This window comes from Pagrus pagrus, assembly GCF_965226575.1.
Source record: "Pagrus pagrus genome assembly, chromosome: 3".
In the NCBI taxonomy this organism is placed as follows: domain Eukaryota; kingdom Metazoa; phylum Chordata; class Actinopteri; order Spariformes; family Sparidae; genus Pagrus; species Pagrus pagrus.
In genome coordinates this window covers 23,226,407-23,241,778 of record NC_140187.1, presented here as the reverse complement: position 1 = coordinate 23,241,778, position 15,372 = coordinate 23,226,407, and the positions used below count along the sequence as shown (strand labels likewise).

General features: G+C 42.7%; 1 protein-coding gene across 3 annotated transcripts in view; it reads right to left on the bottom strand.

Moving 5' to 3' along the window:
• Window positions 1–13,194: 13,194 nt before the first annotated feature.
• Window positions 13,195–15,372, bottom strand: part of chchd6b (coiled-coil-helix-coiled-coil-helix domain containing 6b) — a 55,152-nt gene continuing 52,974 nt past the window's right edge. For all 3 annotated transcript variants that reach the window (XM_084348045.1, XM_084348046.1, XM_084348047.1), the window contains one exon: window positions 13,195–13,509. In XM_084348045.1, coding sequence (XP_084204171.1) covers window positions 13,486–13,509 — 24 coding nt within the window. In that variant the 3' untranslated portion in view covers window positions 13,195–13,485. The remainder of the gene's footprint in view (window positions 13,510–15,372) is intronic.

The window sequence follows — 15,372 nt, the reverse complement described above, 5'->3', positions numbered from 1 at the left end:
CAGGTGTAGGTGGTAGCAGGCTGAGGGCAGTAAAAACAGAGCCGGGGTCACGGGGAGGGTGAGGTCAGGGTCCTAACGCTCTCACGAGGATCATTGCATCTCTTAACAAACACACGCTGCAGATAGAGGGCAGATCCCTGAGAACATATAAACTAAAGGTGGTAGGTAGGTAATAAACTAAAGGTGGGTGAATTTATTGTTGGCGCGTGAGCTGAACTCTCGTGTTCAAGCATCACTTAGCGTATTATTAAATGTATGGATGTTTTCTGCTTATCTGTCATTCACAAACATGCACATAACATTATTCTTTTTTCATTTCTGCAAGACAAGACAGTCAATGTTAATTCCTTTCTCTCATAAAGATGGTGATCACAATTTTATTGGTTGTTTTTTTATGTAAGGCATAATACATAATGTTTCCACATTATTTTGTGAGTTGTGTATTGACATAATCCCAATGTTCAAACAGAAAAAAAATCCTTCATTTTATCGAAGCTTAAGGTGCTTTTCTTTTTGTGGCCTGTCAGTTTGAGCTGCAACGACGAATCGATCGGAAAAAGCGGCAAACTATTTTAGTAATCGATTAATTGTTTGAGTCACTTTTTGAGTCACCAAACATTTGCTGGTTCCAGCTCCTTGAATCTTTTTCTTTTTCATTTGTGATAGTAGATGAAGTGTCTTTGGGTTTTTGAGCTAATGGCTGGACAAAATAATTCTGATGAGCATTTTTCACAATTCTTCGATGTTTTATAGACTACTAAAGAAATAGTTAGGTGATAAATCAATGGAAATAATCATTAGCTGTCATGGTTTTGTATTTAATGTGAGTGTTTTTGTTTTATGTTGTATGTCCTTATGTGTCTTGTTCTGATTTTACACTTCCTGTCTGTTTTTATTGCCCTTTTAGTTCCACCCGTCCCTGATTTGTCTTCACTCCCTGTCCTCCACCTCCCTTCACTCGTCTGTTAAAGTCATGTCTCTAACTCTCTCTTGTCAGTTGTTTTAGTTCTCATGTCAGTCCTGCGTTTTGTTGTCAATTTCCCAGTCCTACATTCTGCTTCTTGTGTTTTACCTTTGTTGCTGCCCATGTTCCTCATGTCTCCCTTCGGTTTGTACTGCTTTATTTAGGTTTGCTCCTCTTTTGTTGACTGACCATTAAAGCTCACTTCTTGTGTACCTACCTGCCTGCCTTTGGGTACTTTTTGTAAACATAAATGTTGTAGCCCTTCTGTCAATGGTGTCATATCCCCTTTTCCCCTGTAGCTGCTTTGACTTCTGGGGAATCACAGGAAACAAAGATTATAGGACAAGAGGAGAGGTAAAATGAGGGTAAATATTGGTGTGGAAATCCAACACGGAGAGAGCTTTGTGACGAGCTAGAGCTGAAAAGAGACACCAATCTTCCAAGTGTTCTACTTGACAGGGACCCATTCGGCTAGGGTTATTAAAATACTACTACTTGTGACAATAATAAGTAATGTTAGCGAACATTATTATGTAAGTATGAACATATCATACATACAACTTTACCTCATCCGTGAACATTTCCTCATGTCTCAGTCACGTCGGATAGATCTTCACTGGCAATGGTGGTTGCCTCACAATGAAGACGACAACTCCCATGATCCCTTGCTACTTCAGAATGCCATCAAACTATGTGTTTGAGAGACCCTTTGCGACAGAAATGACATGTGCATTTAATCAACAAGTTGAACGCATGAAAATAGTCCACGATGTGGTCTTTCATCTCCAAAAATGGCTGCCAAGATCAATGTGTCACCATCCTGGGTACCATTTACTGTACATAGGTACAGCACCTCACTCAGTGTGGCTCTCCTCAGCCATCCTTAAGATGTGACACTGAAAACAGCCTCCTGATTGACACGACCTCACTTTTTGACGGTCACTTTATTGTTTGTGACTACGACGTCTTCATCTCTGCTGCATCCCGATGCATTCGTCCCATCCCCTGTAACTTTCATACTGATAGTTCATATAAAGACACTGGTGGCAGCAGACTGAGCCGGACCCTGTAAAACCCAGAGAGACGTGTCTTTGCAGCTTTGTCCATGCAGAAAGCTTCATCTGCCTCTCAGGTCATGGCAGAGGGAGCGATGTTCACACATTAGAGTGTGACCACCGCTGGCTGACAATGTGAGATCAGGCCACAGGCTGCAGGGAGAACGCGTTTGCATTTAGATGTGCAGCGTGGACGGAGTTCTGACATAAAGGCGCGCACAGTCTTCAAATCCTGAGAAACACAAATCAAAATGTCCACATTGGCATTTTTAACACCTGCTTTCAAAAGCTCCCTCAAAAATCACACAAGTGCACGGACACACAAACACACACACATGCAGAGATAATGTGCCTTGATAACATTATGGATGGATGAGTGAGCAGCTCCATAGAACAGTGATTACTGGCTGCTGTGTGTGAAAGGAAATAGATTAGTCACTGTCTCAGCTCGCTCCCTTTTAATAACATAACATATAAACACTCCTTCATGCTGTCTGAGTGGGAAAAATAAACTCGAAATTCAACGTTAGGCTCCAAGGAAACTGCTTTTTAATAGAGTCTGGCATAAAGTGGAAATAATATGAATTACTGTAATATCTTCCTCATCGTCATGATTGTGTCTGCTTCAGTTTATGAGACAAATTTGAAAAACATATTTATAAAAACTCATCAATCACAGAGGCTCTCATTACGGTCACATTTACGTCAACTCTTCTTTTGTGCATCCTCCTCAGAGTTTCACCGTTGTGCCACGAAAAGAGAAGCATTTTTACAGAAAGCCTAAGAATTTTTTAAAAAAAGAAAATCGACAGCGGCGGCCTCGCCGAGATCCTTGAAAGGCGTGAGGTGGTGGGAGAGGAGAGGTTGAATGGAAAAGTGGACCTTCCTTTGTGAATGCTTCAGGTGTTAGCGCTGCTTTCTCCCATCGCAGGTGCATTCTGGGCAGATGGGAGATGAACCCTGCCCTTGAGCAATTCTTATGTAATCTTTTTTTTTTATTTCCTTTCACAGATAGACGGACACATGGACAGCCAGATAGCACAGGCAGGAAGAAAACAGCGGTTCAACTGTTTCCCTGTGATTACGCGAATATAAAATGCAGCATTTTCCAATTCAAAAACCAATTGCCACTCAATCCGAGAACAATCAGATTTACTGATTTGTTGATGGAAGGAGTTATAATCCCTAAATGGGTGATGGTGAAGTTGGTAATGAGCTCGACATTATTTCCCCTCACTATCGACACGACGGCGTGTTGCTGACGAGTGTGACGCCTCACCTAATCCCGCACGAGCGCTGAAGGCGAGTTGTCACAGCCGACACCCTCGCAGAGAGGTGTCAGAGAGGCAGCGGCAACAAAGGGTCTTGTTTATTAACGGAGCTCGTGAGGCGACAAATGAAGCATGAAATGAGTATCTTGCACGCAACACAGACATACCAGGTACTGTATGGAGAGGGCACGGAGGGGAAAGAGGGAGAGCGACCTGTGTCATGCCGTGCAAACACTCGCAAACATACAGATAAAGGAATCAATTTCATGGGTCGTGATGGTAAACAGAATGTAGAGGCATCTATACAACAGATTGTGTGACCCAGTTTATCCATGCTAGTGTGCCCCTAAACCACTCAGTCCTTAAGGGAGTAAATCAACATTTTAGGAAATGTGTGCGCTCTCTGCTGAGAGCTAGATGAGAAGATTGATACCACGCTCACGTCTGTACGGTAAATATGTAGCTGGAAGCAGCAGCTGGTTAGCTTAGCTTAGCATAAAGACTGGAAACAGAGGGTAACAGCTAGCCTGGCTCTGTCTAAACATGAAAATCTCTAACCAGCAAATCTAAAGCTCACAAATGATCTATAACCAGTGTTGGGCAAGTTACTCTTTACTTATTACTCTGTTAAAAAGTCATAATATTACTTCATTTATTACTTGGTATCATAAGTAATAAGATACATTACTCATCATATTACTATATTACAGTTAACATCCTTCATGCTATAACTTACCCAGCAACAAGCTTCTTTAGATCTTGTCCACCAACGTCTCTCCACAACCGTTTCCTGCCCTGAAGTCTGCACTGCATAGTGCCTTACTGGCAGGTGACACCTCATCGTAAACACCAGTGGGCGTTTTCATGCTGTTGAAAGCGTTCTGCTGCTTGCATAAAGTTTGCAACAGACCACAGTGTTCTTTGCATGTTTGACTGAGACAAACTCACTGAGACGTACCCCTGTCCTTCATCCTCCACTCTTCAGCTTTCTGGCTAGTAGCCGACGTGACCTGCCGCACGTACAAGTGATCTTAAGACAGGCTACCGAGGAGAAAAAACAAATCCCTGACACTACTCGTACTGGGAAAAGTAATAACATTACAGTGATATATTACTGAGTAATGCATTACTGCCCCAACACTGCTCTGCTTAATCTGAGTGTAAAAGCAACATGTTTTATGGCGCTGGACTATTTCTTGGCTGGGTGCAGTGACTTTGGTCAAGAATTATCACTACATTACTGCAAATGATCATTTCATGGTACAAAGAAATAATGAGGCTGACAAGCCTTTAAAAACAAACCTATCCTTTTTTTTACTTGATCACAGCCTTATCACATTTTTTATTTTATTTTCTAAATCCATTTGAGCCTCAACAGTCCAGTGTGAGACAGAATAGGTGGTATGAATGTGTGGAATGGTAACGCTGTATACTGTGTACTCAATACATACACGGTCCACACTGCTGGGAGTATTTACAATATATGTCGATGGTGGAGGTGGGGTGTTGGATGAGTGTGATGTGTCTTTGTAGTTTTTTCACACTTTTTAGGATCTAGAAGACAGAATTAATGGATTTTCTCTGGAAAAAGAAAAAAATATTTATGTTGTAAAGACCACTATCAAATGGGACCAATCAACAGAGTGGAATAAAGTGACTGTCCACACAATTTACTGGATTAAATTGAACTTTTCCCAAGTTCACGTCTGCAGGTAACCTGGCCTGCCTTAGTGTCTGTGAGCAAGAAACTGAAACCCTAGCAGCTCCAGGAGGCTACAGTACAACCTGTGTTGACCTCCTTATGTGGTGAAAAGTGAATTACCCTTCAGGGATCAACAGTGTCACAGGGAGTGTTTGCCGTGCTGCAATGAAACCTGTAAGAGGGGCGTGACACGGGCAGAGACAGAGGAGGACTCTGAGTGTAATGCTGCCATCTATAGGTCGAACCGAGCTGCCGTTGAAGCCTCGGCAGACAACACACACACACACACACACACACACACACACACACACACACAAACTCCATCTCCTCTCATACCTGAGCATGTGTCCAAATCAACTATGTCTCAAATGAGTCTGATATGCATTTACACCCTCATTAAACCTCAACGAAGTCCACACTACAGCTTCTCTCCTCCCTCCTCTAACAAAAGTTGACCACACACGACCTGCAGGCCACTGTTGATTGGCATTCAGTTGCCCTGTTGGCACTGGCCAGCTTCTCACCTGGCTGACTCTCTGCCAGCAGGTAAAGAGGCTGAGGGCATCATTTAGAGGTCCCTCACCCTGTCACTTATCTGCTGCTACCTACACACACACTTCCTGCCTTGAAGGGAAGTGAGCGCACACACAGTCCAAACTCATGCACTCAGACACAGCATGTCACATCCGGGTCCCTACTTGGAAGCAGCTAAATATTAATTTCCTTTTGCTGTCATAACTAGCCCTGTTTGATGAATACAGGCCACATGCCTATCATCAGAGTTAAATTGATCACAGTGCGGCTGATGTACATCATGTGGAGCGGAGACAAAGCCTTTCTGGAGAGTGATGGATAGCTAAAGTGAAGGCGGCTAATTGGAAGTTTAAGGTAAAATCACACTGTCAGTGGGGAAGGAAATTGGCTGTGTTAAATTTATGTTCTCTAGATGATTCCTGACTGAAGTTGCGAGACGAGAGGCGGCACATAGTAATATAGAGTTTTTATTGTGTCTTTCAGAGTATTAATCACAAACAAGGAGCAGAAAAACAAAGCAGCGGGGTTGAGAGGAAAATTGAAAAAAGATTCGATGTATTAAAATCAAATATTCTTTTCAGAGCTTTCACGCCGCGCCGGTCCGCACGACATAATTTCACTTGCAATCTGCCGCGTTCGAGAGAAAATTCACCACGTAGCGCTGCTTTTGTCCGAGAGACACAAAGGCTAGTGCCTGTCCCCCGGTTAATCAAAGCTTCTGTTGACACAGGAAGTCTATGGGAGGACGCCATGATAGAAGGGTTCGGTGTGTGTTTGTGTGTGTGGTGGGGTGATCCACTTGTACTCACACTGTCTCTCTTCTCTTTGTGTGACAGACAAAGCAGATAGCACCCCGTCAATCTGGGAAGATAGGATCATTATACAACCAGCACCCTGCCATTATTGACACTACATTTGTGAGTGCATGAGTGACAGAGAGAGAAGAGTGAGCGTGGAGAAGGAAAAGTGAGTGTGTCATATAAGTGTGTCAAATGTCCGACCAGGCCAGTCTTAAGGCGACATTATGCTTCAGACTTTTCAGCTACTTCTGTCACTTTTGTGTGGACAAACATGAAACTGTCCGAAAGTCTGTGCCATTATCATTCGTACTATCCATCATATCTCCATCCTTGCTAGGATGGGAAGCTTTTCACCCAGCTCCAGGTAAGGCTGCTCAGAACAGGTGTTGTTCAAGAGAATGCCTTTGATGCTCTTTCGCTGTGAAGCTCCGGACCTTTTTTGTGGACTACAGTCTTCAACTGACTTCCCATTGTCGTGAGGGGTTTTTAAGTCATCTTCTTGAGAAGCGCCTCACATAGCCCACTGAGCGATATGCCCTTTAACTGTAATTGTTTTAACGTTATAAATAACCACGTCCAATCCAAAGCCTGCACTCTTGGTCTGAACTAAGAACTGCAACATTTGGGAGAAAATTAAAGGAAAGGGCTCATGCATGGAAAATAGCAGACAACAATTAGATGTTAATAACAAGGCTATTAAGTGCCTCAATTGTTTCTCTTTTATCTCCACTCACTTGGACACTAAGCAAAAGGATGAGTGGATGGATGAAATGAATTATAACGCTGACACTAATTCACTTAGTGTAATAGTCTATGATATTAGGTAATTTCCTGAAATATGATAATGTATATTAGTTGTGTATAGTGCGTCCATTTATGAGTTTGTATTAATTAACAACCATTGTCACAACTGAATTACAGTAATAAAAATGTTTAGTCACCCGACTGATTTTCTTTCTGTTTTTCTTCTTTGCTGTTGCAGTTGTTTTGATTTTTTTAAAAAACAGAATAAATCTAAAATACAAACACAGTCGTGATCAAAGTTGACAGACAAAAGCTTTAATTATCTTTAATTATCAGACTTTGGGTACACAGATGATGCAAGTTTTATGTGTGCTGGCATTGACATGACAACTAATAGAAATATCAAATATCACAACATTATATTTCCTTTAAAATTAGTTTTCTGTTTGTTTATCAAAACTGTTGAATATCCCCGCTTTGAGCTGGTGAGATTTCAGCATGCTGCACCGACTGCGGCTCAGAAAGTGCTGACCCTAACCAACAAGGACATCTAACCTTTCATTGGATATGAACCTGCTCAAATGAATGAACTGAGATGATCAGAGTTTTCACCGATACATCACACTTGGCCACTGCTTTACAGACAAACCACAGATCTACTGCATCTATAACTCAACACAACCACGGATATTCCTGGACCTGTTGCTCCATTATTCCCACGGGTAGTTGTAGCGACACTTCCTGGCATAATATCACAATATCGCACCTTGCCAGGAGCCGGCAGCCTGATTGTCGATGCCGTCGAAATCCTTCCTCTCCCTGAAAAGCTGCTCTCAAATCCTGCGCACAGCCTGGCAATAAAGCACTAAAGAAATGTAGAATCCATGTTAGCCCCTACTGCCGGCGCAAGAGCAGATTTCAGGCCCTAAATACAGAATAATGAGGCATTAAAGTCTGGGGCTGAGGAGGCTAATAATAAGAATGAAAGAGGAAGGGGGGGTGAGTGAGTGGAGTGGAGGGTATGACGGAAAAAGGGACAATAGTTTCCCGAGGAAAGACAGAGTGAGGGGAAAAGAACGAGGGGGGAGAAGGAGAGATAAGACTGGTGGCTTATCCAAGTTACTGGGGAAGGATTAAGTGATGTGCCATTTTGGTTTGGTGACTATGTGTGCAAGCATACACACACACACACACACACACACACACACACACGCACAGGCCTGCTCAGTGTTTCATATGCGTGCGCACCCTTTCTCTCATTCACTCACCCTGAGAGACGCACACACATCCAGGCATGTGCTGAGAGGGGTTAAGGAGCTGCGTTGCCCTCTGAGCCAGTCTTACTGGGCTGTAATGACTTTAGAGGATGTCAGATTCTTTTTATCCACCGGTGTAATATAATAAAGCAGAGAGGAGGGAGCTATCTTCTCCAAGCTGCCTCTACAGGCCTCAGCGGACTGTCCCTCTGACTCCTTCTCTTTTCTCAGCCCTCTCTCTCTTCCTCCTGCACCCAAATGAAATGCTTTGTCCTTCACAACCTTGACCTCTTTCTCTTGTTCTCTCTCCATACTCTCTGACTTCACTGGCGTATTGGTTTTGTTCAGCCTTCTGCTTTTTCTTCAGAGGCTCCTCTCCTCCTCCAGTGTCAGCCATGACAGTGTAGGGTTCCTGAACGGCTCCACCCTCAGTCACGTGCTGTGACAGCCCGAGTTTCACTCCAGACACTTGGGTCAGGTCCCCTGCTGCTTCAGGGCTTCCTCTGGTTATCACTACACTCTCTAAAGTCCTAACACCCTTTGAGCTGGCTGTCCCTGGGGCTCAAATGGAGAGATTTTTCTGGTTTCAGATCTTTGTTGTTTGTTAGATAACTGGCCCAACATAAATCACATGATGTCATTTCAAGATATTTGCAGCCAAGGTGTTAGTATCTGTCCCTCAAGGTGAAAGAGAAGGAGCGTCAATAAACCAGGGTGCCATGTACTGTAGCTACAAGGTATTGCATTATGAGAAGGGGGAGTGTAACGTCTTTGTGCAATATCAGGGTTTGTCTTACATCTTTGTTCTTCCAGGTCAGGTCAGAGAATTTTTGTGGTTCATAATCAGAAAAACACTTATTGTAAATTTTTAACATTATTTTTCAGTCATCTTTTTTTGACTTCTAGTCGCACCCCATCAGACTTTTACTTAGACAGCTCAGAGCAGTAAAACATCCGTTTGCTTCAATGTGAATAAAAAAGTATACTTTCAGGTACAGATGGCAAAAAGCCCACGGTGACATCACTTATTGGGGCGTGGCGCAATGTTGGGAAAGAAGGCTTGATCTCACTTTTTTCAGACCGTATGTGCTAATAAGTGGATCAGAATTATATTGAAGGCATAAAGTCTAACCCTCTTTATTCCAGTACTGATTAAGTCTTCAAGATGTAACAGTGTGATCCTGCCCTCTCACTGAAGTTACATGGTGCAGAAACAAGTGATAGAGGAGCGGAGTTGCTGAGACAGAGACACCATTCACCCTATTACAAGACACTGTGCCATCAACATGACTTTGAAGCTGTTTCATTTAAGTATTCATGCCGATAATTTCGATTTAGTAGTTTTAGTAGTTGAATTCGTTTTGTCTCTGTGACTTTAGTAGACAGACTTGTCCAGGAGGCGTTCAGAGGAAGCCAGCTGCCACCAAAACAATGTGGTATTTCCAGTTTTCTTAATGACATGTTGTTCATAGCCACCCAACTAGCTGCTGTTTGGCTAAATCCAAATTTCAAGTTGGTTTTGTTCAGTTTCAGCTCATTTTTGTGAACTAGGGCTGAATGACAGATACTGATTGCGAATTTTATTGAGAATGGTTCTTTTTGTATTTCATTTTCACTGAAAAAGTATAAAAATGATGATGTGATTTTAGCTGGGGTCTGTACCAAACAAGCATGTTCCCTTACATTTGGAGAATATGATTTCTAGGCTGTTGCACCACAATGCTTCATGTGTAATGGTATGTTACAACAAAAATGTTCTTCATCAGAAAAATTGCAGCTTCTGAGATTTGGATATTGCACATGGCATTTCTGGTCCATTGTGCAAACGCTACAGCTTTACTGGAGTTCTGGTGTGCTGTGTGCACACGTGGTTATGCTAGCTGCTGATGTAATGTTATGAATAATGTAACCATTTATTTCTGCTGATGAGCAATTACTTAAGTGATGCAATTACTTTTTAAATGAATATGTAATGAGTAATCCCCTACATTTTCCACTTAACCATAATTTCATTGGGACACTGCGGCCTATAAAACTTTGACACAAATCTTCTTAATCACAAACATCACAATGAATTTCACAAAACACTCACCTCTCACCCTCCTCCTGTTTTCTCCTCTTCCTCGCCCTCCATGCTGCGGCTCCATCTATCCAACTGCTCCACTCAGCTGCATGTGTTTATGTATGGTTGGTGACTGTGGTGGGGGGTCTAATTCAATTCACCAGCAGCCAGTTCCAGTTCACATTAACACAGTTTAATAAAAGACTATTCAATTAGCTAGAGAGCTCCATGCGAGTGTGTGCTGCGTACAGAAGCAGAATGGCGACTGTCATTGATGGAGCCACACACTCCAATTAGGCTCACTGTCGACTTCTCACATATGCAATGCCAAGTTGGCTGCGGGAGGAGAGAGGAGAAGTGGGGAGGGGAACAGCGAGGGAGAGAGGAAAGTGTGGGACAAAAGACTCTGAGAGAAGTAGGTACATGTGTGGGAATGTGTGTGTGTCAGTGTGTGTGTGCATTTCACTGAGTGCATGTGAATTCTACAAGTGTCTAACTTTACTTGAATTGATCCCCATTAAGTCTTTACAAAGGGCAGCAGTTTGTCAAAGTCTGACACCACCTCTCATTTGCAGACACCTCTTCAGCTGGAAGAGAACGAACAGCCGACAAAACAGCCGCTTCAAGAGCTGAACAAAGGAGATGGCACAGAGCTGCTCAAACATATACATTAGGCTCCATGGCTGACTGTCAAACTTGTCTTCAGCTCACGCGAAAGGTTTTCTGAGAGGTTAAAGCACTGGCAGCAACTCAGAGATTCGCTTTTTTTATTTCAGGCAAACACCTGCACTTAGGCGACTGGAAAAAAGACAATTGCTGTACGTCGGCCGCAGAGTGAGCATTACAGCAGTGGCAGCACGCCCCACCTCAAACACACAGTCCTTTGCTTTATGCACATGTTCTGCAAAACGCTATAGTCAACTGGACCCAGTAATTGTCAAGGACTGGAAATCAATAGTGGCGCGTTGTGAGGCGTGAGCAGCCATCTTCTAACAGCTGTCTCCCTCACCGCGGCAACCTCGATCCCCGATCTTTCACAGTAATAAGGCGGGAAAATAAAAGCACTGCACTAGAGGAGCAGGGTTGAAACACAGACAGAGGAGAGGGAGGGAGCGAAAAATAAATCGAGTTCTTAAGATATTCTATAAAAAAAATAAATGACAGACAGTGAGTTTCATCTGTAACGCACGCTTGGTGATGAGACTCATTCAGTTTCAACAAACCTCGGCTTCCTTAAAAAAAACACCAAACATCACAGCTCCATCAAGATTGTGTTTATCTTACTTCACCACCACATTCAAAACATCTCATAAAGCCCAGTCTTCCTTTTTTCCTTTTTTTTATTTTTTTTATACACCCATTGTGCTCTCTTATCCAATATATTGGTGAAATATCCCTGATATTTCTGTAATTCAGCCAATTTAATTAAAGGGGGGTGGGTTTTCTAATAAAAAGCCAAATGGCAGATAGCGGTGCCTGGGCTTTTCAGGAGCTTGTTTAATCAGAGAATTGCTGAATGGGAGAAGGCAATAACAGAGTGAATAGAGGCTGGTATTTGTAAAGAAATGTCAAGGAGAGAGAGGGGATATGAGAGTCACCGGCTGAAACCTCTAATATGGTGGCTGGTTTTAATATAGGTAATATGTGCATCATGTGTGTTGAGTTAAAGCTGCCTAATCCCCGGTGAGGAAGTGGAGTTTGTAGTTTGGACTGACTCACACACACGCACACACACACACACACACACACACACACAAAACTGGACTGACAGATGTGCACACACTCTTAAATCCATTTTCATTGGTCTCAGTATTTCACTTTACGAGATTTCTATAATAGAGCGCGTATCGTATGGATCGGTCAGTGCAGCTGTGCATGTTACGTCCTGATCGATGCCGTGGTGACAAGCAGGAGTCAAACGGTGATCAATACATCACTCTTCGCAGCTATCATAAACAAATACTACATTGACATTAGTGCCTGAATGTGTATTTATATCCAGGGACAATATGTGGGCATATTTTGAGTCCATTAATATTCTGCGTGTGTGTCTGCTGTGTGACTGTGTGTATGTGTGCTGTATGTGTGTGTGCGCGCGATAACAAGCCTCTGTCATTCCGAGGGTGGCCAACCATGTCCATATATAAGTGGAAATGCATCTTAACTCAGTCCCTCTCTTACACACACACACAGACATACACACACACACATAAACACACACACACACACGGAGGAGGTTAAGTGTGTGAGCACAGAGTGGAGCTGTGAGCTGCAGCTCTGTGTGCTGACCTTCAGGGTTATCTGGAAGGTTCCTCCACACCTTGCTGCTAGCACCAACTCTTGCTGTCACCATGGAAACACAGCTAGCAGGGACAATAAGTGGCCTGTCCGGTGTGTTGCTCGTGTGCAAGCGTTCACGTATGCACCCTTATGTGACGAGGAGTACGTACACGTGTTCACTATAGTGGGAAAAACAGACAAGTTACACACGTGCACACATACACGCACGCACACACACACACGCACACACACACACACACACACACACACACACACATATATTAATACGTGCACACTTCACTGTTCATCTGTCCTCCACTTCATTTATCCCTCATTTCCCTCATTCTCGTTTCCCTTCTCTCTCTTAATGAAACCATGAGCACGGCACACAATCAAGCCCCTGGGCCTGCACAGCACTGTCAGAAGGGTGCACACGACCCCATTTTCAGCAGTGGAAGCGTTATTAGTGTGCCGTGACAACACACACACTCACAAGACAAGAAAACACACACAAAAACACACAACCTGCAGTCTCATCACCACCGGATCACTGGGATTTATTTCAGCGATGGCAGGGGTGTGCCGGCGCAACTTGGCAATAAATCAACACATCATACACTCTGAAGTGACATGTCAAGATAATACACTCAAAAACCAAGGAAGACCGTGAGTGGGAAAGAGGACGGGGGTTATACAGTGATGGTGGATAAATAAATGGACGGATGAATAGAAGAACAGAGGGAGGCGAGAAATGGACGGCTCCGACGTGCTCTCTCCTTCTTCACTTCTTCTGCTCCACCTGCTTTCTTTGGGTTTCTCAGCCATGATTCTTCAGCGAGTTCTGAAAAGGAAGGAGGGAGACAGGGGGGGTGGAGGGAGAAGAGGAAACATCAAATTATAGATTTACATGACTAAAACCCAAGGGGAAACTCACGGATCAGAATGCATCATGGGAAATCCAGTCCCTCACACGACACATGATGCATTACCAAAAATAGCAAGAAAGTGTCATCTTTAAGTATTTAATATCACTAAGGGGAACAGGGTTGAAAGAGGATCCAGCTGACACGAGTATCCTGTACAGATAATGCCGTTTTTACTACAGCTCGACTGATATATCAGTTAGATAGAGACAGACAGATACTGGCCAATGACAGATATATCAGTATTGGTGTACATGTTGTCTGATATGCATCCATATGGAAACTTTGTTTTTTGAATTTTTAACGCAGAAAACAATGCTAAGATGTGTGTCATCTGAGTAAAATGTGTTTCTATCTATACTGATGATGAGGGAAGCCGACTGTTTGTTCAGTTTGTTCACTCAAATTAAAAGAAATCCATTTGAATCTAAATGCCTCTTACATTTAACCAACTGACTGATGAAATTATATCCTCTCATATTTCATCCTTGATTGTAAGCGATGGAAACATACATTATGTATTATATATTATGTATTATTACACTGAGGCTCACAGAAGAACTGCAGCCTGATAGGTGTGTTGAGTATGCCCCGTGTCTGACCTCTGCCCCGGTGTTCGACCTGTAGCGATTTACAACCAGTGTTTAACTGCATGTGGCAACACAGAAAAAAGAAGCAATCTAAAACACACACACACACACACACACACACACACACACGCACACACATTCATATTCTGCAGTAGCTGCAGTGAAGGTCTGAAGTCGTTTAATGGTACAATAGAGTTACACTTGAGATACTTCGGCCGCACTCATAACCTGACCACAATGACTTTTTTGGGGTGAATTGCTCTAAAAACAGTAAAAATTGCAACACAGTGAGTCACAATTCAAACCTCAAACTTGTCTGCCTAAGAAAAAAACTCTAAACCTTTGAGCAAGGCACTGTTACTACAACTACTACGCAGAAGCTGCAGTGAGTTTTTGTCTGAGCTTTTCAGTTGCTTGCTTTTATTCTATTTCTTCATTCCACCTTAAAATCCAAGAGCTTGTCAATGCCTTTTGCCTGCTTATCGGGACTCTGCACTGTTGCCATAGCACCAATGCTTTGCGGTGAAGTGACAGCACCAGACGAGGCTTACGAAGAAGACTGTGGAATAGAGAGAAAAGATGAAGGAAAGGAGCAGAAATTATTAAATGTATTAGTCGATACAAGAGGACTGGAGTAAAAGGGCTGAGACGGTGTGTGTGAGGTGTGTATGTGTATCCTGTGTCACTTTATATATATTTTATTATATATTTGATCATTTTAGCTTATTTTACTGAAGGCTTAGACAAGCTCCTCGTGTGGACTAGTTTTTTGGACACATCACTTTAAGAAGAGTTTTGCCTCAGGTATTTGCTACTACCCAAAATACATTCATATTGATAAACATACATCAATCCGTTATTTCACTAGCCATTCAACTAATTAACAAGGCTCATTGTTACTGTAGGCTGTGTGCAAGAGAAGTTGGCATGGCATTTTTCATGCTGTGATGTAAACTCTGTACTCATCGTTACCCTGTTTTGTTTAATCTGCTGCAAATCAACAGCCTTTGCAGATTTGCAGAAGATTCCAAACTGTGGATGTAAACACATTTCCTTGTCCCTGACTTGAAATGTTACAAAAACTAAAACAATGAAATGTGTTGACTATTTAGGTTTGTTTCTTATTAGGTTTTTACTTTTAATACATGATGTTCTTAAATGTAGAGTAAGTAACTTGAGATCTCTCAATTA